Source organism: Crinia signifera, chromosome 3, assembly GCF_055691185.1.
Source record: "Crinia signifera chromosome 3, ASM5569118v1, whole genome shotgun sequence".
Taxonomy (NCBI): domain Eukaryota; kingdom Metazoa; phylum Chordata; class Amphibia; order Anura; family Myobatrachidae; genus Crinia; species Crinia signifera.
In genome coordinates this window covers 233,172,446-233,195,533 of record NC_139219.1, presented here as the reverse complement: position 1 = coordinate 233,195,533, position 23,088 = coordinate 233,172,446, and the positions used below count along the sequence as shown (strand labels likewise).

Sequence of the window (23,088 nt, the reverse complement as noted above, 5' to 3'; positions counted from 1 at the left end):
CACATGCACAGACCCCCCCGACAGCTGGCAAAGCACATCAGTGGGAAGGGCTGTGTCAAACGACTTTGTTCGACAAATCTGTCACCTGGAAACAGCAAAACGCGTCCGCACACGCCTATCACACATCAACACTTGTTCCCTACCTGGAGCAAGACGAGGAATTGTGGGCGCTTGACTCTGTTTGTTCAGATGGTGTGATTTTAATCTCCGAATGGATGAATGAAGAGAAAAAGAAACACACAATATGTGTATTAATAACACGCTAAACTCCAATTAAAAGTGTAAGGAGATAAAGTGGGATCCCAAATATAGAAGGCGTACCAGAACTCACAATGTACTGTGGTACTGGACGTGTGTAACGGTATCTTTAAAATGGATCACCACAGGTGCAGTCAACAAGATGGGTGTTGGATACAAACAGATGAATGCTCCAGTGTGCGTACCATTACTCACTGGGGAATAGGGGTGTGTAAGCCTATAAGGGTTTCTTTCAAGGCTATCCTTCCTCCAGTGAATATATGAACATGCAAAAAAAAGAGGGGTCTCGATGGTAATCGTACCAGTACTCACTGCAAAAGCAGGCCAGTCACATTCATAAAGGTATCTTTAGGTGAAGCAAATCCCTCTTCACTCTCCTGTTTCAGCTCCACTCACAGTGAAAAAATGGCATGTGGAATGAATGCCAAAGACACAATGGAGGAACAGGTCTCAGTAAAAAGGATTTAATGGTAAAACTTGTAATGTGGCCAATAGGCCATAAAACCACAATAACAAGATAAAAAAGCAATAAAAATGAACTCACTTAGCTCCCGACATGTTTCGGCGGTCACAGCCGCCTTTTTCAAGGCATGTCGGGAGCTAAGTGAGTTCATTTTTATTGCTTTTTTATCTTGTTATTGTGGCTTTATGGCCTATTGGCCACATTACAAGTTTTACCATTAAATCCTTTGTACTGAGACCTGTTCCTCCATTGTGTCTTTGGCATTCATTCCACATGCCATTTTTTCACTGTGAGTGGAGCTGAAACAGGAGAGTGAAGAGGGATTTGCTTCACCTAAAGATACCTTTATGAATGTGACTGGCCTGCTTTTGCAGTGAGTACTGGTACGATTACCATCGAGACCCCTCTTTTTTTTGCATGTTCATATATTCACTGGAGGAAGGATAGCCTTGAAAGAAACCCTTATAGGCTTACACACCCCTATTCCCCAGTGAGTAATGGTACGCACACTGGAGCATTCATCTGTTTGTATCCAACACCCATCTTGTTGACTGCACCTGTGGTGATCCATTTTAAAGATACCGTTACACACGTCCAGTACCACAGTACATTGTGAGTTCTGGTACGCCTTCTATATTTGGGATCCCACTTTATCTCCTTACACTTTTAATTGGAGTTTAGCGTGTTATTAATACACATATTGTGTGTTTCTTTTTCTCTTCATTCATCCATTCGGAGATTAAAATCACACCATCTGAACAAACAGAGTCAAGCGCCCACAATTCCTCGTCTTGCTCCAGAATATCCATAGTGGGGACTCCAAAGTGATCCTCCTTTAGGAATTGAGGCTGCATGGACTGATAGCGCCTTGGGACTTTTCCGTTTTTTGTCACTTGTTCCCTACCTATTCAGACCAGCCACCCTCCATGCCAGCATTACCGTCAGGACACCACTCATCTGCTTTCTAGTCAGGATTGCCAGCTTGCACGCCCTACTAGGACTTTCCTCCAGCGGTAATTATTTGTGGAGTTCCCCATATCAGTCCAGAATCTCATCATCCTCATCATAGTGATGATTCCTAACACAGGAGCATTACACCAGTTGTAATATCCATGGTAACTAGCACACTAGACCCGCATGTCCTTGATGGGAATTGAATGTTTGGTGGCCATATATGAATGGATTTTTGGGTACAATTGCTAATAGTATTTATTTACCGGTTCTTATATAGCGCAGCAGATTCCATTGCACTTTACAATTGTAGACAGTGATAAAACAAACTGGGTAACAACAAACAGACTTGGAGGTAAGAGGACCAGGGCCATCTTAACAATATAGAGGGCCCCTGGGCAAAATAATTTTTAGGGGCCCCCCCTTCACAACCCCCCTCCCTTCACAACCCCCCCCCCCTCCTCCTCACCCCCTCTACCCACCTATGTGCAGCAGCAGCGGGGGTGGGCTGGGAGCGTGAGGTAGTCATCTGGGCAGTGTGTGGCGGGGATCCGGGCAGCAGCTGTCAGCGGCAGAGGCACACGCCCGGATCACTACATCAAGCTCCCAGCCCACTCGCTGCCCGGATCACCGAGTCGCCACTGTCTGGACGGGCGCCACTGACAGCCGCTGCCAGGATCTCTGCCAACGTTCCCCAGGGCAGTGCCATCTTCCCCATTGGGGTGAGCCCCTACAATCCTTGGGCCCCTGGGCAACTGCCCATTAAGCCCAATGGGAAAGACAGCCCTGAAGAGGAACCTGCTGCAAGCTTACAATCTATAGGGACAAAGGAGGGAATCACAAGGACAGGCACCAGTAATAGCATAGCAGTCCCACCAAGTTACAAGTTCAGAAGGGTAGCTATATTGGGGTTAAATTTGATAGGCTTGACTGAAGAGGTGAGTTTTCAGGGAACACTTTAAAGTTTTGAGGCTAGTAGAGAGTCTTATTGTGCGTGGAAGGGTGTAATAGTATGAGAGAAGGCCTATTTTATGTAATTGAGTGATGTATTTTATTTATTAAATGTTTTAATTGCAATTGGCATCTCTTCTTGATTGAATAGTGCCACTTCTTTTTTCTATCTGGTGACAGGGAGGGGCAGGGGGAGGCAGATTGTGAAAGGGAAAACCAGTGGGTGACAGGGGCAGCAGGGGCCGCACTGCAGTGCACTAATGGTATTTCTGCCTTCGTCCATTGCTATATATTGCATGCACAGTATTTTGTGGCTCCCTTTCATTACTAAAACTTAATTTGCTAATATACACTAAAAGCATTATATAGTAGGATTCTCCATTAAAGGAGATGTTATTGATGTAACCAGCGATGACAGGCCACCTCTGATAGACACTGTGATCACTTTTGCTGGCAGTCAGTGCTTACTATAGAGATGTGCACTGGACAACATTTGAATTTTGCTTTTGATTCGTCATCCGGCTTTGGATTTGTTTTTTGTGGGTTTTTTACAAAAATTGTAAAAAAAAGTAAAATCCAATAATTACGGCCTTTTTTTTCACATTAAATTTTTATTGAGAATTTTTTTTTTATATATAGGGTAACAGCATATGGTAAATTTAAACACTTATGGAAGCTGTAAGAGGGGGTGGGGGGTGGTGGGGGGAGGGTACAAAAAGAAGAAAGACTGGGCGGGGAGGGTATGGGGGGGGGAGGAATACATCAGGTATACAATGCAACATCATTTATTTATTTATTAACAGTTTCTTATATAGCGCACACAGATTCCGCAGCGCTTTACAGAGCATAGTTATAATCAAAAACACATAACAAATTACAGTACAAGACAGTTTCGGACAAGTACATGGTTAATATGGATAGGTGCACCAGGGGACAGGACACTGAAGCAATTATCAGGGTGGCAGAGGTTTATATATTCTAAGAAAGGCACATGAGGAGAGAGGGCCCTGCTCGTGAGAGCTTACATTCTAAAGCTATTATTCAATTCATCAAATTGAATAATGCACTACATAGCAGTCAGAAGGTCAATTACATGGCAGAGGTACATGAGCTCGAGCTAGGCGATCTGAGGGAGGATAGATTGACCGGGCTATATCGTGTGCTGGGGCGGCCCGAGTTCTCTCTATATATGGACCACTTAAGCCACCTCATATGCAAAGAGGAGGCCAATGTGGAACCATTGTAATCAGTTGTTTCAAAGACAAAGTGTTTATGAACTTTATTTTCAATCGTTAGTATATTGGGGATTTCGGTTGATATCCACAGCTGGGCTATGGGTAGCTTTTGTGGCTATCAGGATATGGCCCAGGAGGTATTTGTCTCCCCCAGCCATTTCGTTGGGGAGGTAGTGAAATAGAGCCAGACAGGGGTCCCTTGGAATATCTACACCCAATACCTTTGAAATGAGTAAGAATACCTCGCTCCATAGGGGCTGAATTGCTGGGCAGAGCCAAAAGACATGTAGGATATCCCCTACTATTCCTCCAGCAGCCAGATGAAACATCAGGCCATAGTTTATGTAAATGTTCCGGGTATAATTACGGCCTTTTTTTTTTGTTTCAATAGTATTATAAACCTAAATGACATTAATTTCCAGTACATTTTGATAACCTCGCAACAATATTGTTTTTAATTTTTCGCCAATATTGTCCAAAGGCTGCAGTGAGTTGGACGGTGACAGAGCAGTGGCACAGATTCGTAAATGCAATACGTTGGCGATGCCAGTCGTATGCATTCGTATTCTTAGTAAATTTCAATGAGTGACAGTTCGATGAGTGAAAATACCATGTTAATGACAGAGGTCAGAGATTAATGGTCAGACTGGTTCAAGTTAACTGGGATGTAACTGTAACCAAAACAACAATGCTTTCTGGGTTACAGGTCTCATTGTCTGTGGACATGGATGGCCTACAGCAGTAGAAGACTAATGCATTGCATTCCTGTCATCAAAGGATGAAAAACTGGTCTCACAAATCTGTTGGCAGGTGATAGGGTCATACTGTACTCTGCTGTATACAACATGACTCTATGGATACATCCTGACTTACTGTATGTTAATGGTTCAACTTAGTGATGACGTTTTGTTGAGGGGAATGTTTTGTTTGCATACAGCCTATTTTATATTATTTGCTCATTGTTTACAGGGTTAGTGTTGCTGCAAACCATGGGCCTGGTGCAGTTTAATACATAGTTGCCTACCCTCCTGCATTCTGCAGGATACTCCCTGAAATAGCAGCAATCTCCCTCTCTCCCTCATTAGTCTAGGAACCTCCCTCATTTCACCTAGTCCACATTACACTGTTACATTTTTTGGGAAAAAAGGAATGAGAGACAGATACATTTACATTGAATCTTCAGCGCCATTTCCCAGCACTTTACCAAGTACAGTATCTCTTACTAACTGCTTTGGGGCTCATCTACATTTGAATATAAGTAATTTTAAAATATTCCTCTCAGATGTAGCAGTACACACCACCGATTCTAGGTGCCACCTTCGCAATCTCTTTTCACAATCTCTCCATATATGGAATTAGACACACCCTTTGGGTGAAGCATGACACGCCCCTTAATGGCAAGTCTACTACCAACAATAATCTCCCTGAAACTAGTTTTCAAAAGTATTCAAGCATGGTTTAATATAAATTACACATCTGTGCTCACAATCTGTATGCACTGAAAAAAAGCTTTTGTCCTACTCTGAGTAGCCCCTGGTCCCACCAAGATGAAAAAGTGCACTGTGTCTACGTGAGAATGCACCAATACAACCCAGTTGTAGGTGAAGATGCAACTGAAACACTGGCATATCTATAGTGAGTGCAAGGTGTGCGGTGCACACAGGTCCCTAAGTCCAGGGTAGCACACATATCGCACATCCTGCACCCATTTATTGGGAAGCCTGCATAAGAGAACTCTGAGCAGAATTTCTGTAGCTGGGGGCGGGGCTTGATTTCATTAAGCCCCTCCCCTGCAGATCTTCGGGGAGGGGCTGGACTAAAATGAAGTGATTTGCGGCAGAGGCGGATAATGCAGGGGTCTGAGTGAATGCAGGAGGCTTGCCCATCCTTCTGGTGGGCCCGGGAGAGGGACCCTATTTTCAGAAGCCTCGCGGCCATCCTGGAAGAGTAGGTAAGTAGAACATGCTCCCTTTGCTCCCACCTCTGAATTAGGCAATTAGTGGTACGGTAACCATGAGCTCTTCACATTATGGCATGCCTACGCCATACTTTCAGGGCACAGTTAATTTGAAATAGTTTCATTGTTGTTTTTTTGTCCCTTTTAGTCTTCCCTCCTTCCTTTACACCATTATCCCCCTTTCATACAGCTACTGATCTGTTGTCCTTTAGGACTTTACTTTTATACTGAATGAATGATACAAATTTTGTTGAACCTGGCAAATGTGAGCCTGGGCTTGCAGCAATCGTATCTGTCTGTAACATCAAAATAAATACAGCATTTAAAAAAACCCAGACATCATTTGAAACCAATGTTTCTGCCAGTAACCTAGTTCCATTAATGCAGCTTACCTGAAAAAAGATGCTCTCAGCACACTGTCTCCAAAGTGCCTCCGATTTTGGCTTATTTTGGCAATATTTCTCATAAATTTGAAGGTCTTCTTTCTACATTAAAAAGACAAAAGATGTATTGTAAATCTGGAATGCACTATTAAGGCTTCCATACCAGTGTATAAGAAAGTGTACATTACTCTATGGGGGTAATTCTGGTTCATTCACCCCATTGCAAACTTGTGACGGCCTGGGCATGTGCATAATCTCTTATGCATATGTCTTCACTGGGGGCGGCCTCAGAGACTTGTAGAGGCAGCAATGGGGCGTTCACATGTGAACACCCTGCATTTCCTGGGTGTCCTCACGAAAACGCTGGGTGCGACCCAGAAAAACGCTGGGCACCCACTTGCGAACAGGGGCGGCCACCTGCCTTCCGGGAGCGGGCAGCTGACATCACCTGATGTCAGCTTCCTGCCCTTGTTCTCGAAGAAGGGCATCGCTAATCTGAGTCACCAGAGAGACGGGGGTTCCAAGCGGGAGTGAGAGAAAGAAAGACGGGACAGGATAAAGTGAGAGTGTCAGGGAGACAAAGAGGAGGAAAAGGGGTCAGTGATAGAGAGGGATAGACAACAAGAGACAAAGGGAGAGTGTGTCAGAGAGAGTGTCAGGGAAGGAAACTGTTAGGAGGAGGGAGATATTTTCGGAGATAGAGAGTGACATACAGTTGCGAGTGTCAGGGAGAGAGAGACATTGTCAGGCATAGAGTGCCAGTAAGAGGTAGAGAGAGAGACAGTGTCAGTGGGGGAGAGACAGGGTTGCCGACCCTCCCGCATTTAGCGGGAGTATCCCGTTTTTTGTTCCTTCCTCCCGGTCTCCCAGGAATGTGTGGGATCCTCCTGGCTTTTTAGCCTGCCTGGCAAAAAAAAAAGTGGCTGCGCATGCGCAAGTCACGAAGTGCCGGGGCAGATGTCACGTCTGTCCGGCTGCCGGCCGGGGATCTGTTGGCAGTGGCTACAGTGGCAGTGTAGCAGAGGACAGCCATGGGAGCGGGAGCAGCAGAGGGAGCGGCACAAGCAGCAGAAGGCAGCGCCGCAGATGAGATGGTAAGATAGCGGCTAGCTGCTTCGTGCTTCCCTCCTGCTTCTCTCCCTCTGCTCCCCACTATTTTTCTTTAATAGCGTTCCTACGTTCCTTTAAAAAGTGCTACAGTACTATGCCGTGGCCACACCCCATTTTTGTGTTGTAAATGGGACGGAGCCATGAGCAGAGCTATCCAAATTACATTTACGAGCTCCCAAGCCCCCTAATAAGCTGCCCTGGGACATGGGTCTCGGTCAACATGGGTTTAGGTTGACATGTCATTAGGTTAACACAAGCATTAGGTCAACAGTGTTTAGGTCGACAGTCAAAAGGTCGACATGGGGGTTTTCACAGTTTATTACCCGGATGTCGACACAGTCGTCATGGACACAGTTTCCAGTGCACTGCATCCCCTCGCATTGCTCGCAATGCTTCAGGCACACTATTTTATTCTCCCACCACGCCCTAGTGGATGGTAGGGCATGAAATACCTTTGGCACATGTCGGCTCCAAAAACAATGAAAACCCCATATCGACCTAGACACTGTTGACCTAATGCTTGTGTCGACCTAATGACATGTCGACCTAAACCCATGTCGACCTTGTCCCATGTCGACCTTGTCCCATGTTGACCTAGACCCATGTCGACCTAACGGTGTCGACCCAATGCTTGTTGACCCACAAGCTGTAGACCAAATAACCGTATCCCTTTTATAAAGCCTGAGGTCACAGAAGCAGAAAGCCTCAATGACCAGCAGTCTTGCAGGAGCACCAATCAGTGATCCCCACATAGGTGAGAATGATCAGAGGTATGGAGGGTCGCGGTAATGGGGGTCACCAGGACAGTGTTAGCGGTTGCAATGTCATGAAGGCACATGCGCAGCACATAATTGGGGTATATTTTCAAAAAAATACCCTGAAATTGCTGTGGAGAGCCATTGCAGGGACAGAGCTTTCCTGCAACCTCTGTCCCTGCATGCGATAATTGCTACATCCGTGTGATATAATCAAGTATCACAATGTGAATCTGTATATTATCACAACACAGGATGCGGATGGTGATAAACTGGCCCCTTATACTCTACATTCCACTGGACCACTGACATAACTGGAGGCAGCAGTTGTTATCCACAATGCAAACACTCACAGTAACTGGGAGATACAGTTGTAGTTTGTATGAGCTGCTACAATTATTGGATAATCATGGATATCAATTCCACACAAGCAAAGTAAAGGAGTCCATACACGGTCCGTTGTGGACCGGCTCCGTTTTGTACTATGCGATGCGCGCTCCCGCGCATCACATAGTACGGAACAAAAAGTATGTGCTGCACATACTTTTTGTACTAGGTAAACATCTTATCGGATCGCATTGCATGCACAATGCATGTGCAAGGCATGCGATCCGATACTTTAAAAGTACAAAACGGACCGGCAAAATGGAGCATAGTACAGAACGGAGCCGGTCCACAACGGACCGTGTATGGGCTCCAACAAAGATCTGTCAATAAATCTAGCTGACAGAAGTGTCTCCTCTGTGTACCTCCCTCCTCCTCTACAGACTACTGCTGTCTCCTCAGCCACAGGGCACAGACCTGTTACTATCACTACGGTTAGTGTTTACTCTTATTAATGCTGCAGCCAAGCTTAGGATGCCAAGGCAGTCCAGTAACAGTGGCAATAATATATACCTATTGTTTACAGCATTGGGAAAAAATAACAATTAGTTGAACAGGAAAGAAACATTAAAAAGAACATGCTGTTTATGTAACAGTATATCACTTTGGCCCTTATTCTGGTCGGTGTGGATATATCCGCGTGCGTTCGGCCCGCCGATGTTTTGTGTCTGCGCATGTGCAGAGGCGTCTCTGCGCATGTGCGAGCGGGGCGTACGGCCAAATCCCGCATGATATGTGAACACTCCGAACAGGGGGTGGAGAGGGGCGTGAAGGGCTATTTGGGCTCATTACCATATGCATACGCCCCGCGTTTCATGGGCGTTCCCATGCAAACGCTGGGCGTACGTATGGTAATGCGGCCGTGACGCACATGTAGGGGGCGGACATATGACATCGCCGGATGTCAGCTGCCCGCCCAGATCCCTGCTTTTGTACGGAGAAACGTCAGTGTGGTCTGAGGTTGCGGGAGCTGGTGGACCACTTGGTCCTGCATTCGATGGTCTGCGACCATCGAATGATGGGATAGGTTCCCTGAGATGGAGGAGCAGTATTCCGTGAAAAATACACGTGCGGTCCGTTCGGCCAGCTTCTTACCGCGTACGGACGGAGTTGGCGATCCGTATGGAAGGCGGGGTTTCGCACGCACGGTCCTGGCCGCATAATCGGATCTGGCCACACCGATCAGAATAAGGGCCTTTGTCTTAAGCTCCATATACACAATATTGGCATTAGCTAAGTCCTGTCAGGGTGCCAGTAATAGCAAGTGCTTAAATAAAATATATTCCAACCTAGCGCTTAACAGCAGCTAGTAACGTCCCTCCAGGTGTCCACCCTAAACACCCAAATCACAAATTAGGTATATACCAGCAAGTGCATACACATTTACCAATGCTGGCGGGGAGGGAGTGATGCTACAGCATGGCCATCATCAAAGATGACCTCTCTTGTCTGAACTGTTCATAGGAGGGAGGGGTTCATTAAATATGCGTGGGCGCACATTAACGATGTGGAGTATACACAGTAGACGAGATAGTAAAAGATATCGCTCAGAAGGGCCTTTCTGAGCGATATCTTTTACTTTCTCATCTAGTGTGTATTGGGATCTAAATCATGTCCCCAATAGTGAGCAATTATACACTACTAAATATTTTGTTGCAACACAAATGTAAACTGTACATATGCACTATTTGTTAGTATACATTTAAAAGTGTACAAGCAAAATGATCTAAGTTACTTTCCCAGTAAGGAATCTGCACATTAGGCCTAATTCAGAATTGATCTCAGGGCAAATTTGTTCTCAAAATCGGCAAAACCATGTGCACTGCAGGTGGGGCAGATGTAACATGTGCAGAGAGTTAGATTTGGGTGGGGTTGTACTTCAAATTGATATCTGTATTGCAGTGTAAAAATAAAGCAGCCAAAATTTATCCTGCACAGAAACAAAATAACTCACCCAAATCTATCTCTCTCTTCACATGTTACTTCTGCCCCACCTGCAGTGCAAATGGTTTTGTCCATTAGAGAGTGAATTTACTGAATTTGCTTTTGCAAGTGAACCAGAAGCAGGCCCTATGGGGTTTATTCTAGTTCATTCTTTCTGACAAAATCCTTCTTAGATGGACAAAACCATGTGCACTGCAGGGGGGCAGATGTAACATGTGCAGAGAGAATTAGATTTGGGTGAGTTATTTTGTTTCTGTGCAGGGAAAATACTGACTGCATGATTTTACACTTCAATATAGATCTCACTTTGAAGAAAAACCCCACCCAAATCTAATTCTCTCTGCACAAGTTACATCTGCCCCACCCGCAGTGCACATGGTTTTGTCCATCTAAGAAGGATTTTGTCAGAAAGAATGGACTAGAATAACCCCCTATATGTGGCAGTTTCCCCATAGTGGTGACACTGTTCTTATAACAAGAACTGAATAACAAACTGGTCTCTGTAATAGAGGACTGTAATAATGCAATTTAGCGCAATTTATTAAAGAATGAATACATATCAATAAAGACGCAAATACATGCAGATAATTTGAATAAAGGTGCGTACACACGGGGGGCGATTATAGCAAATATCGCTGAGCGACCATATTGCCAGTGATTGGAGTGTGCACCAGCGATAAATCGCTGGCGATCATATTGCCCCGCGTGTACGCACCTTTTGGAGAATGTCAACCTTCATTGCACTAAAAAGAGTATACAGATATAAATCACAGTGTACTACCAGCCTGCCACCTAATTTTAAAACACTTATATTTCATGTCATTTCTGTGTCAATGTAGTTTTTTATATATTTTGCAGGTTTAAACTACCGACATAAAAGTGAATTTTTATCATTGTTAGGTACAACACATATAGGACAGCTTTTCCTCTTCTCGTATACAATTTATGTCCAGTGGTAGCACACCTGCGAAATATAGTGACCTGACAGGTATATATGACAATTGGGGGGTCCTCCTTCTCAACATATAGGCAAGTATTCAATGCCGGTGCGAGCGGCCGGCGAGGGGGTTAAACTGCGAGGATCACAGAAAACCAGTGATCCTCGCAGTTTAACCCCCGCGCTGGCCGCTCGCACTATGCAACGTTCCGGGGGAATCCTCGCAGTCACAGAACGGCGAGGATTCTCCTAAACTGCGAGAGCCGAGGCTAGTGCAGCAAACTCGCTGTAATTAGCCTCGATTCTCGCAGTTTTTGGAGGCACATTCGCAAATTCCCCCTCGCTCAAAAAACGGAGCGAGGGGGAATTTGCGAATGAGGGGGGTCAGTTGAATACTGACAGGGTGAGCGGTGACTGCGAGCAAAAAGTCCTGCTCGCAGTCACCGCTCGCCCACGGCATTGAATATATGCCCTCGAGTCCTGTGCGATTGGCACCACCCCTCTTTCTCTCCATTCCCAGAGCTATACAACATTGCATTCAACTTAATTTCCCCTATATTTCTTGATTCTATGCAGTTATTAAGTCTTTTTTTTTTTTCAAATTAGTTTTATAGGCAAATCAGTAATACAAATACAATAGTAGGGGATATCTTACCCTTTTTAAAAAACATCTTCCAAGTGAATCTGTATTCTCAGTACAGTTTTCCAGCTCTTTTAGAAATGTACTAAAACAACAACAGAAACAAAAATTAGAAACAAATACAAATGTACCGAGTTTTCCCGATAATAAGACCTACACCGATGATAAGACCTACCCTTACTTCTGCAGAGCGGTCCAAAATAAGCCCTACCCCGAAAATAAGACCTAGCCAAATCCCCATTTTGCCGGTCCCTGCACTACTGAACAATGCCCCCCGCCCCCCAGCTGCACCCGCCTCTCATTTTCTGAATGATACTGGCGTGCATGCATTATTGAAATTGCTGTCAATGCATTCTTGCCTATGTTTAATAAACTAGTTTCAGGGAGATTATATTTGGTAGTAGAATTTAGCATAGAGCCCCATTGGAGGTGGCGTGTCATGCACTGCCCAAAGGGCGTATCTAGTTCCATATATGGAGAGATTGCGAAAAGAGATTGTGAACATGGCATCTAGAAGCGTGGGTGTGTGCTGCTACATCTGAGAGGAATCTTTTTAAATTACTTAGATCCAAATGTAGATAAGCCCCAAAGCAGTTAGTAATAGATACTATATTTGCTAAAGTGCTGGGAATAGTGCTGATGATTCAATGTAAATGTTTCTATCTCTCATTCCTATTTTTCCCAAAAAATTGTAAAAAGTGTAATGTGGGCTAGGTGAGATGAGGGAGATTGCTAGACTAATGAGGGAGAGAGGGAGACTGCTGTTATTTCAGGGAGTCTCCTGCAGAATGCAGGAGGGTAGACAACTATGTGTCAACGTTAATTAAAATAAGACCTACCCCAAACAAAGCCCTATGGTGTTTTTTGGACCGGAAAAAAAAATAAGATGGTGTCTTGTTATTGGGGAAACACGGTAGGAGCAGATTCACATTGTAGCCTCAGGCTATGCATTGCTGCACAAATTTACGGCAATTTCAGTTCAAAAGCATTGCTTAACTTTTCTTGCACTGCATCAACATAATTATTGAACACATAATACATGGCAATTCCTGTGCTCTTAGGGCCTGATTCTCGTTGACACGGTAAGCAGAAGAGACACAAGATGGGATAAGTGAGAAATCATTTTTTATTTCGACATCAACAATATCTATATTCATAATGGCAACACTGCTGTAATTTTGCCAAAATTTAAATATTGACACTGCATTTTGTCTATTTCAGTGGTTCTCATACTCGGTCGTCAGGACCCCACACAGTTCTCATTTTCCAGGTCACCCGACAGGTGCACTCATTACTGTCTGACACATTGTAAAAGATCCACATGTGGAGCTAATTATATCACTTGATTCTGTGAGGAGACCTGCGAAAGATGCACTGTGTGGGGTCCTGAGGACCGACTTTCAGAACCTGTGGTCTATTTCAATCTCGACTAACACTAATTCTGACAGTATTTTACTTGTTTTAACTAGAGATGAGCGGGTTCGGATCCCCGAGATCCGACAGATCCGAATATCGGGTATCCGGGTCAGATCCGAGCCGGCTCGGGAGTTCCCGCCTGAATTCCGGACCAATAACGAGGCCGAACGTCATCATCGCGCTGTCGGATTCTCGCGGGAGCGGGATCTTATAAAAGACGCACGCGCGCCCCGCCATCTTCACTCCAAACTTGGAGAGGGAAGAGGGTGGTTGGGAAGCTCCGTGTGTTTCGTGCTGTGCTCTGTGCCATGTGCTCCGTGACCTGACCTGTGCCCTCACTGCCCTGTGCTGTGCTCCGTGCCATGTGCTCCGTGCTGTGCTGTGCTCCGTGACCTGCCCTGTGCCCTCACTGCCCTGTGCTGTGCTCCGTGACCTGCCCTGTGCCCTCACTGCCCTGTGCTGTGCTCCGTGACCTGCCCTGTGCTCTCACTGCCCTGTGCTGTGCTCCGTGACCTGCCCTGTGCCCTCACTGCCCTGTGTTGTAGACTTGAGAGTCAGTGACTGTTTATAGGCCTGAGCCCTGTAGTGTGATTTAACTAACTAGGTGCTGCAGTGCTCACACGCAGGGGCTGCAGTGTCCACTGTCCAGGGGCTGTACTGTGGCCCGTGCCCTGTTGTGATTTATTTAGCCCTAAGCCCTGTGTTGTGATTTATTTAGCCCTGAACCCTGTGTTTTTTGTGATTTAACTAACTAACTCAGTGCTGCAGTGCTCACACGCAGGGGCTGCAGTGCTGCTGAGTAGTCTACTGTGTACAGGGGCTGCAGTAATACAAGGGGCTGTGTCCAGTGTGACGGCCTATATCTTATCCATTGTCCAGTGTCACGAGTCACTCACGACATATATCCTGTGTCCTGTCCTGTGTGATGACTGACGACATATCCTGTGTCTAGTGTGACGACATATATCCTGTGTCCAGTGTGACGACATATATCCAGTGGCCAGTGTGACGACAATATATCCTGTGTCCAGTGTCACAAGTCACAACATATATCCTGTGTCCAGTGTGACATGTAATGTGTGCCGGCATATATCCTGTGTCCAGCGTGACATATATCCATTGTCCAGTGTGACGACATATATCCAGTGTCCAGTGTACAGGAGCTGTGTCCAGGGGCGATGTCCAGAGGCTGTGTCCAGTGTGATGGCTGTGTCCATTGTCCAGGGGCTGAGTCCAGTGTGACGGCTGTGTCCAGTGTACAGGAGCTTTGTCCAGAGGCTGTGTCCATTGTCCAGGGGCTGTGTCCAGGGTGACAGGCTGTGTCCAGTGTCCAGGGGCAGTGTCCAGTGTCCAAGGGGCTGTGTCCAGTGTGACAGGCTGTGTCCATTGTAAAGTAAGAAAAAGAAATAAAAGTAATAAATAAAATAAAAACACATTTTTGGAGGATGATGGAGGAGGAAATAGTGGGAGTGCTGAAGCTGCTACCACCAGTCATGACAAGGCCGATACCTCTTTGTATTGCTGTTTGGAGCATTTCTCTTTTTTTGGGATAGTTTATTAAACTGCCACCCTGTCTGCCCCTGCAGTGCCGCTCTGCCAGGTTGGAAGTGTAAGGTCCACATGTATGTGATGCCGATTGCTGTCGCTTAGCTTAGTCATCCAGCTACCTCGGTATACCCTTTTGGCCCAACTACAGTAAATGAAAACAATTTTGTAAGCTGTGAAGTGATCCAAATTGACTAGAAATGAGTGGAAACTAATGTTATTGAGGTTAATAATACTTTAGGGGCAAAAACAGGCCCAAATTCTGTTATTTTAGCCATTTTTAGCATTTTTTCATAAAAATCCAGATCCAAAACCAAAACCCACAAGGGTGGTTTTGCCAAAACCAATCCAGATCCAAAACACGAAGGGAGATCCAGATCCAAAACCAAAACCCGAAAAAGTGGCCGCCGTACATCTCTAGTTTTAACTATTAACTGTGCATTAAACAGGATATTTCCTTTGAAGCATTTCCCTGTTAATGCTCTTCGAAAAACTCTAACCCCTCTTCTAGTTACTGCATAACTTGGTGTAATTACCATTAGCATTAAGCCATCTTTTTTAAAACTTGTATTACTTGTTATGGGCTTCTGCACGTGCGTGCCAGGCATCACAAACACAAAAGTGCTATCCATTGTAATCCATTGTAAATGCTGTAAATTGTTTTAATTACACAAAGCTATGATATAATGGGGGAAATTTACTAAGAATACGAATGCAAAAAGTTGCATTCGTATTCTTAATACGAATTAATACGACAGCATACCTCGTATGCTTTGTCGTGTTCCGGAGGGGGATTTACAAAGCAGTCATATACGACTGCTTTGTAACCCTCCGATGGCGTATTAATTAGGGGCACATATATACGGCCGCTAATACGAATTAGTGTAGAAATAAATAAATAAATAAAAACGGCGTGGGCCGGTAATTTAAAATCAGGGAACCCGACAAATAGGAGTTCCCTGATTTTTAACAACCAGCCCCAGGCTCCAGGTCCAGGGCTGGTTCCCAAAATACGGGGGACAAAATGACTAGGGGTCCCCCGTATTTTAAGAACCAGCCCCAGGCTCAACCAGCCAACAGGATAATGCCACAGCCGGGGGAAAACTTTTTATACAAGTCCCCCCGGCCAAAGCATTAACCCCCTGACCAGTCAGCCTGGCCAGGGGCCCTGGGGGAGTTGGGACCCCCCAATAAAGGGGTCCCCCCCTTCAGGACTTACCTGACCAGGCTGAAGCCTGGTGCTGTCCTCGATGCCCCTGGGCGGTGGGCATCAAGCTGATTGTGTGTAAAAAAAAGAATAAACTATTGTTTTTAGCTGTGGAACTATGAGTTCCAGCAAGCCTACCCTGCATGCTGGGACTTGGAGAACCACAAGTCCCAGCCTGCGGGGCATTAAAGGGCCTGCTGGGTCTTGTAGTTCCACAGTAAAAAAAATTAGTGAAATAAACACACACTGACACATAAGAAAAATAAAACTTTAATACTTACATTACACACATACTGATACTTACCTATCTTGATCCCGTAGGTAGGTCCCAGGGTCTTGATCCGGTGCCTTGTCCTGGTCCGGATCTATGTCGGCATTCTTCACCATGTCGATCTCCATGTCGGCGTCGGCGTAAGGTCCGGGGTCCGAAGAAATCCATGGTGGACCTGTGGAAGGAAATCCTACTCACCCAGGTCCTCCATGGAAGTTCTTCAGTCTTGATCCGCCGTAGTCCAGTTCTTCTTCCAGGTTCTTCAAGCTGCCGGCGACTCCGGCAGCTCCCCGCAGCGGACTGAGAGGCGCAGAGATGTTTCATCTTCCGGGCCTCTCATTAGAATGATTCTATTGGCTCCTCAGCGGCGCTTCTGATTTTACACACATGCCTTTCGCTGTGTGTAAAAATGGCCGCCGGCCGGAGTATACACATGTAAGGAAATTATCCTGTACTCAAAACGGGATGTGGAACGCATATTCAAGATGGCCGCGAAAGGCTATAAATACAGGTATCTCAGAATGGAATATACCCTCAGAAAAACTCTGTCAGACAGAAACTGAAATATCTGACTGGGGAGAGCAATTAACAGGCTTGGATGGGAAACACTGCTTTGAAGTCGGATATCTCCGGTTCCCCAGGGTCGATTTTTAAAATTCTTGTACCCATGGAAAGAGGGGACCCTCAGCTTTCAGACTGTGTGCGCTACTGCTATATGTGTAACTTCTGCAGTGAGCAATAGTGCACCTGTGGTGGCTGCTGCAGTTGTTACAGAAGAGTCCAGGAAACTGGTCAATTGTGTGGCATGAGGATGCCAAGGAGATGGCTGGAGGGATGACGTGACTGTCACTATACTGCAGAGGAGAACATGTCAGGGAGCCATGAGACTGGAAAGGTGACTCCTGCCAGCTGTGACCAGCAAGCAGGTACAGTAGGTGTAACCGCCACTGAATCCTGACATCCTTAATATTTTGCATTGGTGTAGGGCCACATACAGTAGTCAGATGCTGATCTGTTTGCCTCCTCTTCCTTGTCACCATTTGTTTATTTTTAGATTGTCAATAAAATGATTCCCTATTTAAATGCTAAATGATTTTCAGTATGTTGTGTTTTTGTTTTAATTTTTATTGATAAGCATTTTTTTTTAGCAAGGTTTTAGTAACATTACAAGATTGCATCTGCTGGTAAGTAAGAACACAGATATGTCTTATAAACCCCAGCGCCCACTCCTTACATGATGAAAAACACCTGGTGTGATCGAACCCTTCTGTGAGGTGTATATTACATCTCTTTCTTTAAAATTTGAGTCATATTGGTATCGCAGATACAGCAAATCCCCACTCATTGGGTATAGTGCTAGAGATTATTAGCTTTGACTATAACTGCACACAGTGGTGCAACTCCCCGAGCCAATGGAGGCATGCTGTCTGTAGTATCGCAGGGTCACAGGTGTTGTCTGTAGTATCTGGGGGCCACTAGTGATGTCTGTAGTATCTGGAGGCCACCAGTGATGTCTGTAGTATCTGAGAGCCACCAGTGATGTCTGTAGTATCTGGGGATAGCCGATCTTACAGTATCTGTAGTATCTGGGGGTCACTGATGCTCGCTGTAGTATCTTGTGGTCACCGATGCTGTCTGTATTATCTGGGGGGGTGGACTACCATCTATGTTGCCTCCAGGCACATGGTATGAGCTTCCACCCCTGGTCCCGGTTCATATTATTCTATATTACAGTGCCCCCAATTCATATTATGCCACAATATAGTGCCTTTAATTCATATTGTGCCACATTACAGTGCCCAGGGCCAGTGCAAGGCACCGGAGCGCCCCAGGCGAGTCGGGGTGGGGGCGCCCTGGTGCCGGGGTACCTGTTGCGCCATCTGAGGAGCGGGCAGGGGGGTCCAGGCTGGCATCTGACAGGAGTCAGCCCTGCAGTGATGTTCTTGCTGCACGGGTACCTCCTGCGGCGTTGAGTATAAAGCTGGCGGCGGTGGGGGGTCCCTTCAGTGAATAAGAAATCACTAGCGCTATGCAGCGGCGTGGGAAGTGCTTCTGTTTTGAAAACACTGGCCGCACGGCGCACGCTGATTGGCTGAATCTCAGCCAATCAGCGTGCGCCGTGCGGCCAGTGTTTTAAAAACAGAAGCGCTTCCCGCACAGCCGCATAGCGCTAGTGATTTCTTATTCACTGAAGGGACCCCCCACCGCCGCCAGCTTAAGCGTTATACTCAGCGCCGCAGGAGGTACCCGCGCGGCAAGGACACCACTGCAGGCTTCTGTCAGAAGCCAGCATGGACCCCCTTTGCACGGGGGGTGAGGGGCGAACTGCCGCCCTCCAGTGGCCGGCGCCCTAGGCAAATGCCTAGACCTGCCTAGTGGTGGCGCCGGCCCTGACAGTGCCCCATATCATATTATGTAACATTGTAATGCCATTCAGTTAATTTTATGCCACATTTTATAATTAGGGATGTGCACCGGCCACTTTTGGCATTTTGGGTTTTGGTTTCTGATTACCTTCAGGTTTTGGGTTCTAATGGGTTTCACCAAAACACCGCCTAAACGTTTTGGGTTCTGTTTTGCTTTGTTTTTTAAAGCAGAAAAACTGCTAATATCGCAGACTTTTTTTTTTGGGCGCCTACTCTATTATTTAGCTCAATAACATTCATTTCTTCTACATCCCCATGGCAGCCATTACAACATGGGTTCCTCCCCCATGGGTAGTGACAGGAAAGGGAAAAAAAGACACCATCCCCCTATATTGGGGCACCTCCTCCTTCGCTCAGTGTCTTTTTTTCCCTTTCCGGGGTAGTGAAGGTGTGGGCTTACCCTGTGAAGCTCAGATAAGGCCCGAGCCACCGCTGCGGCGTTCTGGCAGAGGGAAGAGAGGTTGAGCCGGCCTCTAGGAGCATCGGCTCCGGGTGCTGCATGCGACCCCTGGGGCGAGCTACAGGCGGTGGCGTCCCCGGCGTGGCGCGGGAGACAGCGTGGGACGCGTGCGCGTCACTTCGGGCCTGCGTTTATCCTTAGGGAGAGCGGGCGGACGTCATCAGCGGGCGGCAGCGCATAAGAATGACGGCTTCCGCCGAAGTGTGGCGGAAGTCGGGGACAGCGTTCTGCAGGAGCGCGAACGGAGCGTGGAGACGCCGGTAAGCACTATACCACCAACGGCTTTAAGCTTTCTGTGTCCCTCCTGCTGTACCACCTGAAGGAGCGCTATGCTCACATTCTGTTTCTTCTTTTTATAGGCATAGCGTTTAAACGGTGTTTGTGTATGCTGGTTTTCTCCTGTGCAGAGTTATTGGTTGCTTAGGGAGGCTGTGTTATCTAGTGTTACAAGGTGGTGCAGGTAGGATCATTCTCATGCAGAAAGGAGTGAAGTATGTGTTTTTTTCGATTTGAGATTCACTCTGGTTTTTATTATTGTTAGTGCTGCGCCCCTGATACCATGGAGGAGGAAAAGCGGCAGTCTGTTAAAAAGTCAGGGTAAGCCATATCCCTGGGGTTTTTTTTGCTGTAGCTAGCAGGGATTATGTTCAGAAGGGTAAGAGATATTTTTCTTTATTGTTGTTTGTAGATCAGAGTCAAGCAAAGACAAGGAGTCCAAGGCTAAGCCTAAAAAAGCGAATGTGCCTAAATGCAGTCTATGTGATCTTTTGCTGCCAGAGAAACATGTGGGCAGTATTTGTGATGGATGTAAATCTGCTCAGATTCTACCTCCGGCACAGATGGCAAGTCTAGTGGAGATGCTCAGAAGTGCACTCTCAGGTTCTTTTGTAACCAAGGAGGATTTGGTTAAAATAACTGCCAAGAGGAAACATGCAGTCCTGAGTGAGGACTCAGATGACTCTAAAGAGGGGCCAAATAAAGAGCCTATATTAAGTCAAAGTGTTGACGATGATGATGACGCAGGGCTGGATAAATCTGAGGAAGATTTTAATCCAGATATGGTGGACAATTTGCTTACATTGATCCATACAGCCCTTAATATAGAAGACCCACAAGAAGATTTGAATCTTCAAGAATTATTGTTTAAAGATAAGAAAAAAAAAGGGGAAAACATTTCCTTTGTCCCAGTCTTTAAAAGAAGTGATAGCGGAAGAGTGGAAGGTGCCTGACAAGAGGGTCACGGTTCCTTTAAAAGTGGGGAAGATGTACCCTTTCCAAAAGGACCAAGTCCAATCATGGGATGAAACTCCAAAGGTCGATGCAGCGGTAGAACGATTATCTAAAAAGACTACGCTTCCACTTGAAGAAGCAAATATTTTTAAGGACCCCATGGACAGAAAGATAGAATTGGGGTTAAGGAAACAGCATTTGATGATGGGTGCTTCCCTAAAACCTGCAGCTGCTATGGCAGTCACATCTCGAGTAGCAAGGGGATGGTGTCATCAGTTAGAGGCAGACCTGTTGGACGGAATCAGAAGGTCTGATTTGCTAAAAAGTGTCCAGGATATTCAGCTGGCTATTGAGTTCATGTGCGAGGCCTCCATGGATTCAATACGTCTGGCGGCCAGGGCAGCAGCAACTACAGCCGTGGTTAGACGGGCACTTTGGCTGAAGCCATGGGCGGCCGATGTCCAGTCAAAAAACAAATTGCTGTCATTACCGTTCCAAGGGAACTACCTTTTTGGGAAACAACTGGATGAGTTGATCACAAAGATCTCGGGGGGTAAGTCAGTATGGCTGCCCCAAGACAAGGTGGCGAAAAAGAATACCACCGGTAGGTTTGGCAGGTTTCAGCCGCAGGAGTATAGAGATACAAGGGTCTATAGGCCAGGGAGAGCGTTCAGGAGGGGGTCTTGGAATTCGAGAACGAATTTTCGAGCCCAAAGAGGAAAGGACGCTAAGTCCACCTTCCAGAAGGACAGTCAATGACGCCAGGACTCCGGTGGTAGGCGCCAGACTACTGCAATTTCACCACGTCTGGCAGCAAACCACCACAGATCGGTGGGTGTTAGAGATAACACACACCGGATACAAAATAGAGTTTTCAAGGTATCCAGGAAGGTGTTTTCTGGAATCACCAGTCCCCAGAGAAAAAGAAGAACGGGAAGCGCTGTTATCAAGCTTAGATCTGATGTTACAGCAAAAGGTGGTCGGGGTTGTACCAAAGGATCAAAAGCAGATCGGTTGGTTCTCCAGGTTCTTTATAGTAAGGAAGGCCACGGGGGGTTTTCGAACCATACTGGACTTAAGAAAGCTAAACCAATTTGTGACAGTCAGACCATTCAAGATGGAGTCAATCAGATCAATTCTTCCGGATCTGAGACAGGGCGATTACATGACATCCATAGATCTAAAAGATGCCTATTTGCACGTCCCCATTTACTGGAAACACCAAAAGTTCCTAAGATTCAGTACACAGGGCATTTGTTACCAGTTCACAGCACTACCATTTGGCCTGGCCACGTCCCCGAGAACATTCTCCAAGGTTTTGGTAGTGGTGGTAGCAAAACTAAGGAAAGAGGGAATTACCCTTTGGCCATATCTAGACGATATACTAGTGGTGGCAAAGTCAGAGGAAGCGGCAAAGAGGGACACAGAAAAAGTTATTCAGTGTCTGAAAGAGCATGGATGGCTAATCAATGGAGAAAAAAGTCATTTGACTCCAACTCAGCAAATAAAGTATTTAGGGGTGGTGATAAACACCCAAAATATGACCGTGAAACTAACAGAGGACAGAAGGAAGAAAATTGTACATCAGGCGAGAGAGATATCCAAAAGAATGGTGGTGTCATCAAAGGACTGTATGACAGTGTTAGGCCTCATGGCAGCGGCACTAGATACAGTACAGTGGGCCAGGTGGCACACAAGAAAACTACAAAATGCATTCCTAGCACAGTGGGACGGAAAGAGCAAGGATCTGTCACAAAGGATCATCTTGACAAGAGCCGCAAGGTCAGACCTAGAATGGTGGACGGACGAGAACCGCTTAAAAAAAGGAAAATCGTTTGCGACAATAGAGCAAGTCATAGTGACTACAGACGCCAGTCAGTCAGGATGGGGGGCAACCTGCGGACAAAAAGTGGCTCAAGGCGAGTGGTCACGAGTTTGGCAAGAGGCGCATTCAAACTTAAGGGAAATGAAGGCAGTGGTACTAGCCTGTCAGTACTTTCAGGAAGAGCTGGTCGGGAAAGAAGTGGTTGTGAGATCCGACAATCAGTCAGTGGTGTCATATATCAATCGGCAAGGTGGCACAAGAAGCCGCCAGCTCATGAAAGGTGTAACAGAGTTGTTCGAGTGGGCAGAAGTCAAAGTTCCCGCAATCATAGCAGTTTTTCTAGCAGGAAAGGAGAACCAAGTCGCGGACGAGCTGAGCAGGAAAAAGTGTCAGCCGGGCGAATGGGAACTGAACAACGAAGTGTTTTCAGCACTGACAAACAGGTGGTGGGTTCCACAAGTGGACCTTATGGCGACAGCGGCCAACAGAAAGGTGCCAGTTTTCTTCTCAAGGTTTCAGGAGCCTCAAGCATCGCAGATAGATGCATTGACAGCCACCTGGGACATGGCAAGGGCCTATGTGTTCCCACCTTTTCCGATCATTGCAAAGTTACTGAGGAAGATCCAGAGGGAAAGGACAGAGGTTCTGGCAATACTGCCTTTCTGGCCGAGGAGAGCTTGGTTCAACAAAGTTCTCCAGATGGCGGTGGACGAACCATGGACACTCCCGTCGACACCGGA

At 46.3% G+C, this 23,088-nt stretch overlaps 1 protein-coding gene across 4 annotated transcripts in view; it reads right to left on the bottom strand.

Annotated features, from left to right (window-relative positions):
- The window catches only part of MCF2L2 (MCF.2 cell line derived transforming sequence-like 2), a 316,747-nt gene that overhangs the window by 64,513 nt on the left and 229,146 nt on the right, over positions 1-23,088 (bottom strand). For all 4 annotated transcript variants that reach the window (XM_083177641.1, XM_083177640.1, XM_083177642.1 and 1 more), the window contains exons 18-19: positions 11,984-12,053; positions 6,208-6,300 (exon numbers count right to left, since the gene is read on the bottom strand). In XM_083177641.1, coding sequence (XP_083033767.1) covers positions 6,208-6,300; positions 11,984-12,053 — 163 coding nt within the window. The remainder of the gene's footprint in view (positions 1-6,207; positions 6,301-11,983; positions 12,054-23,088) is intronic.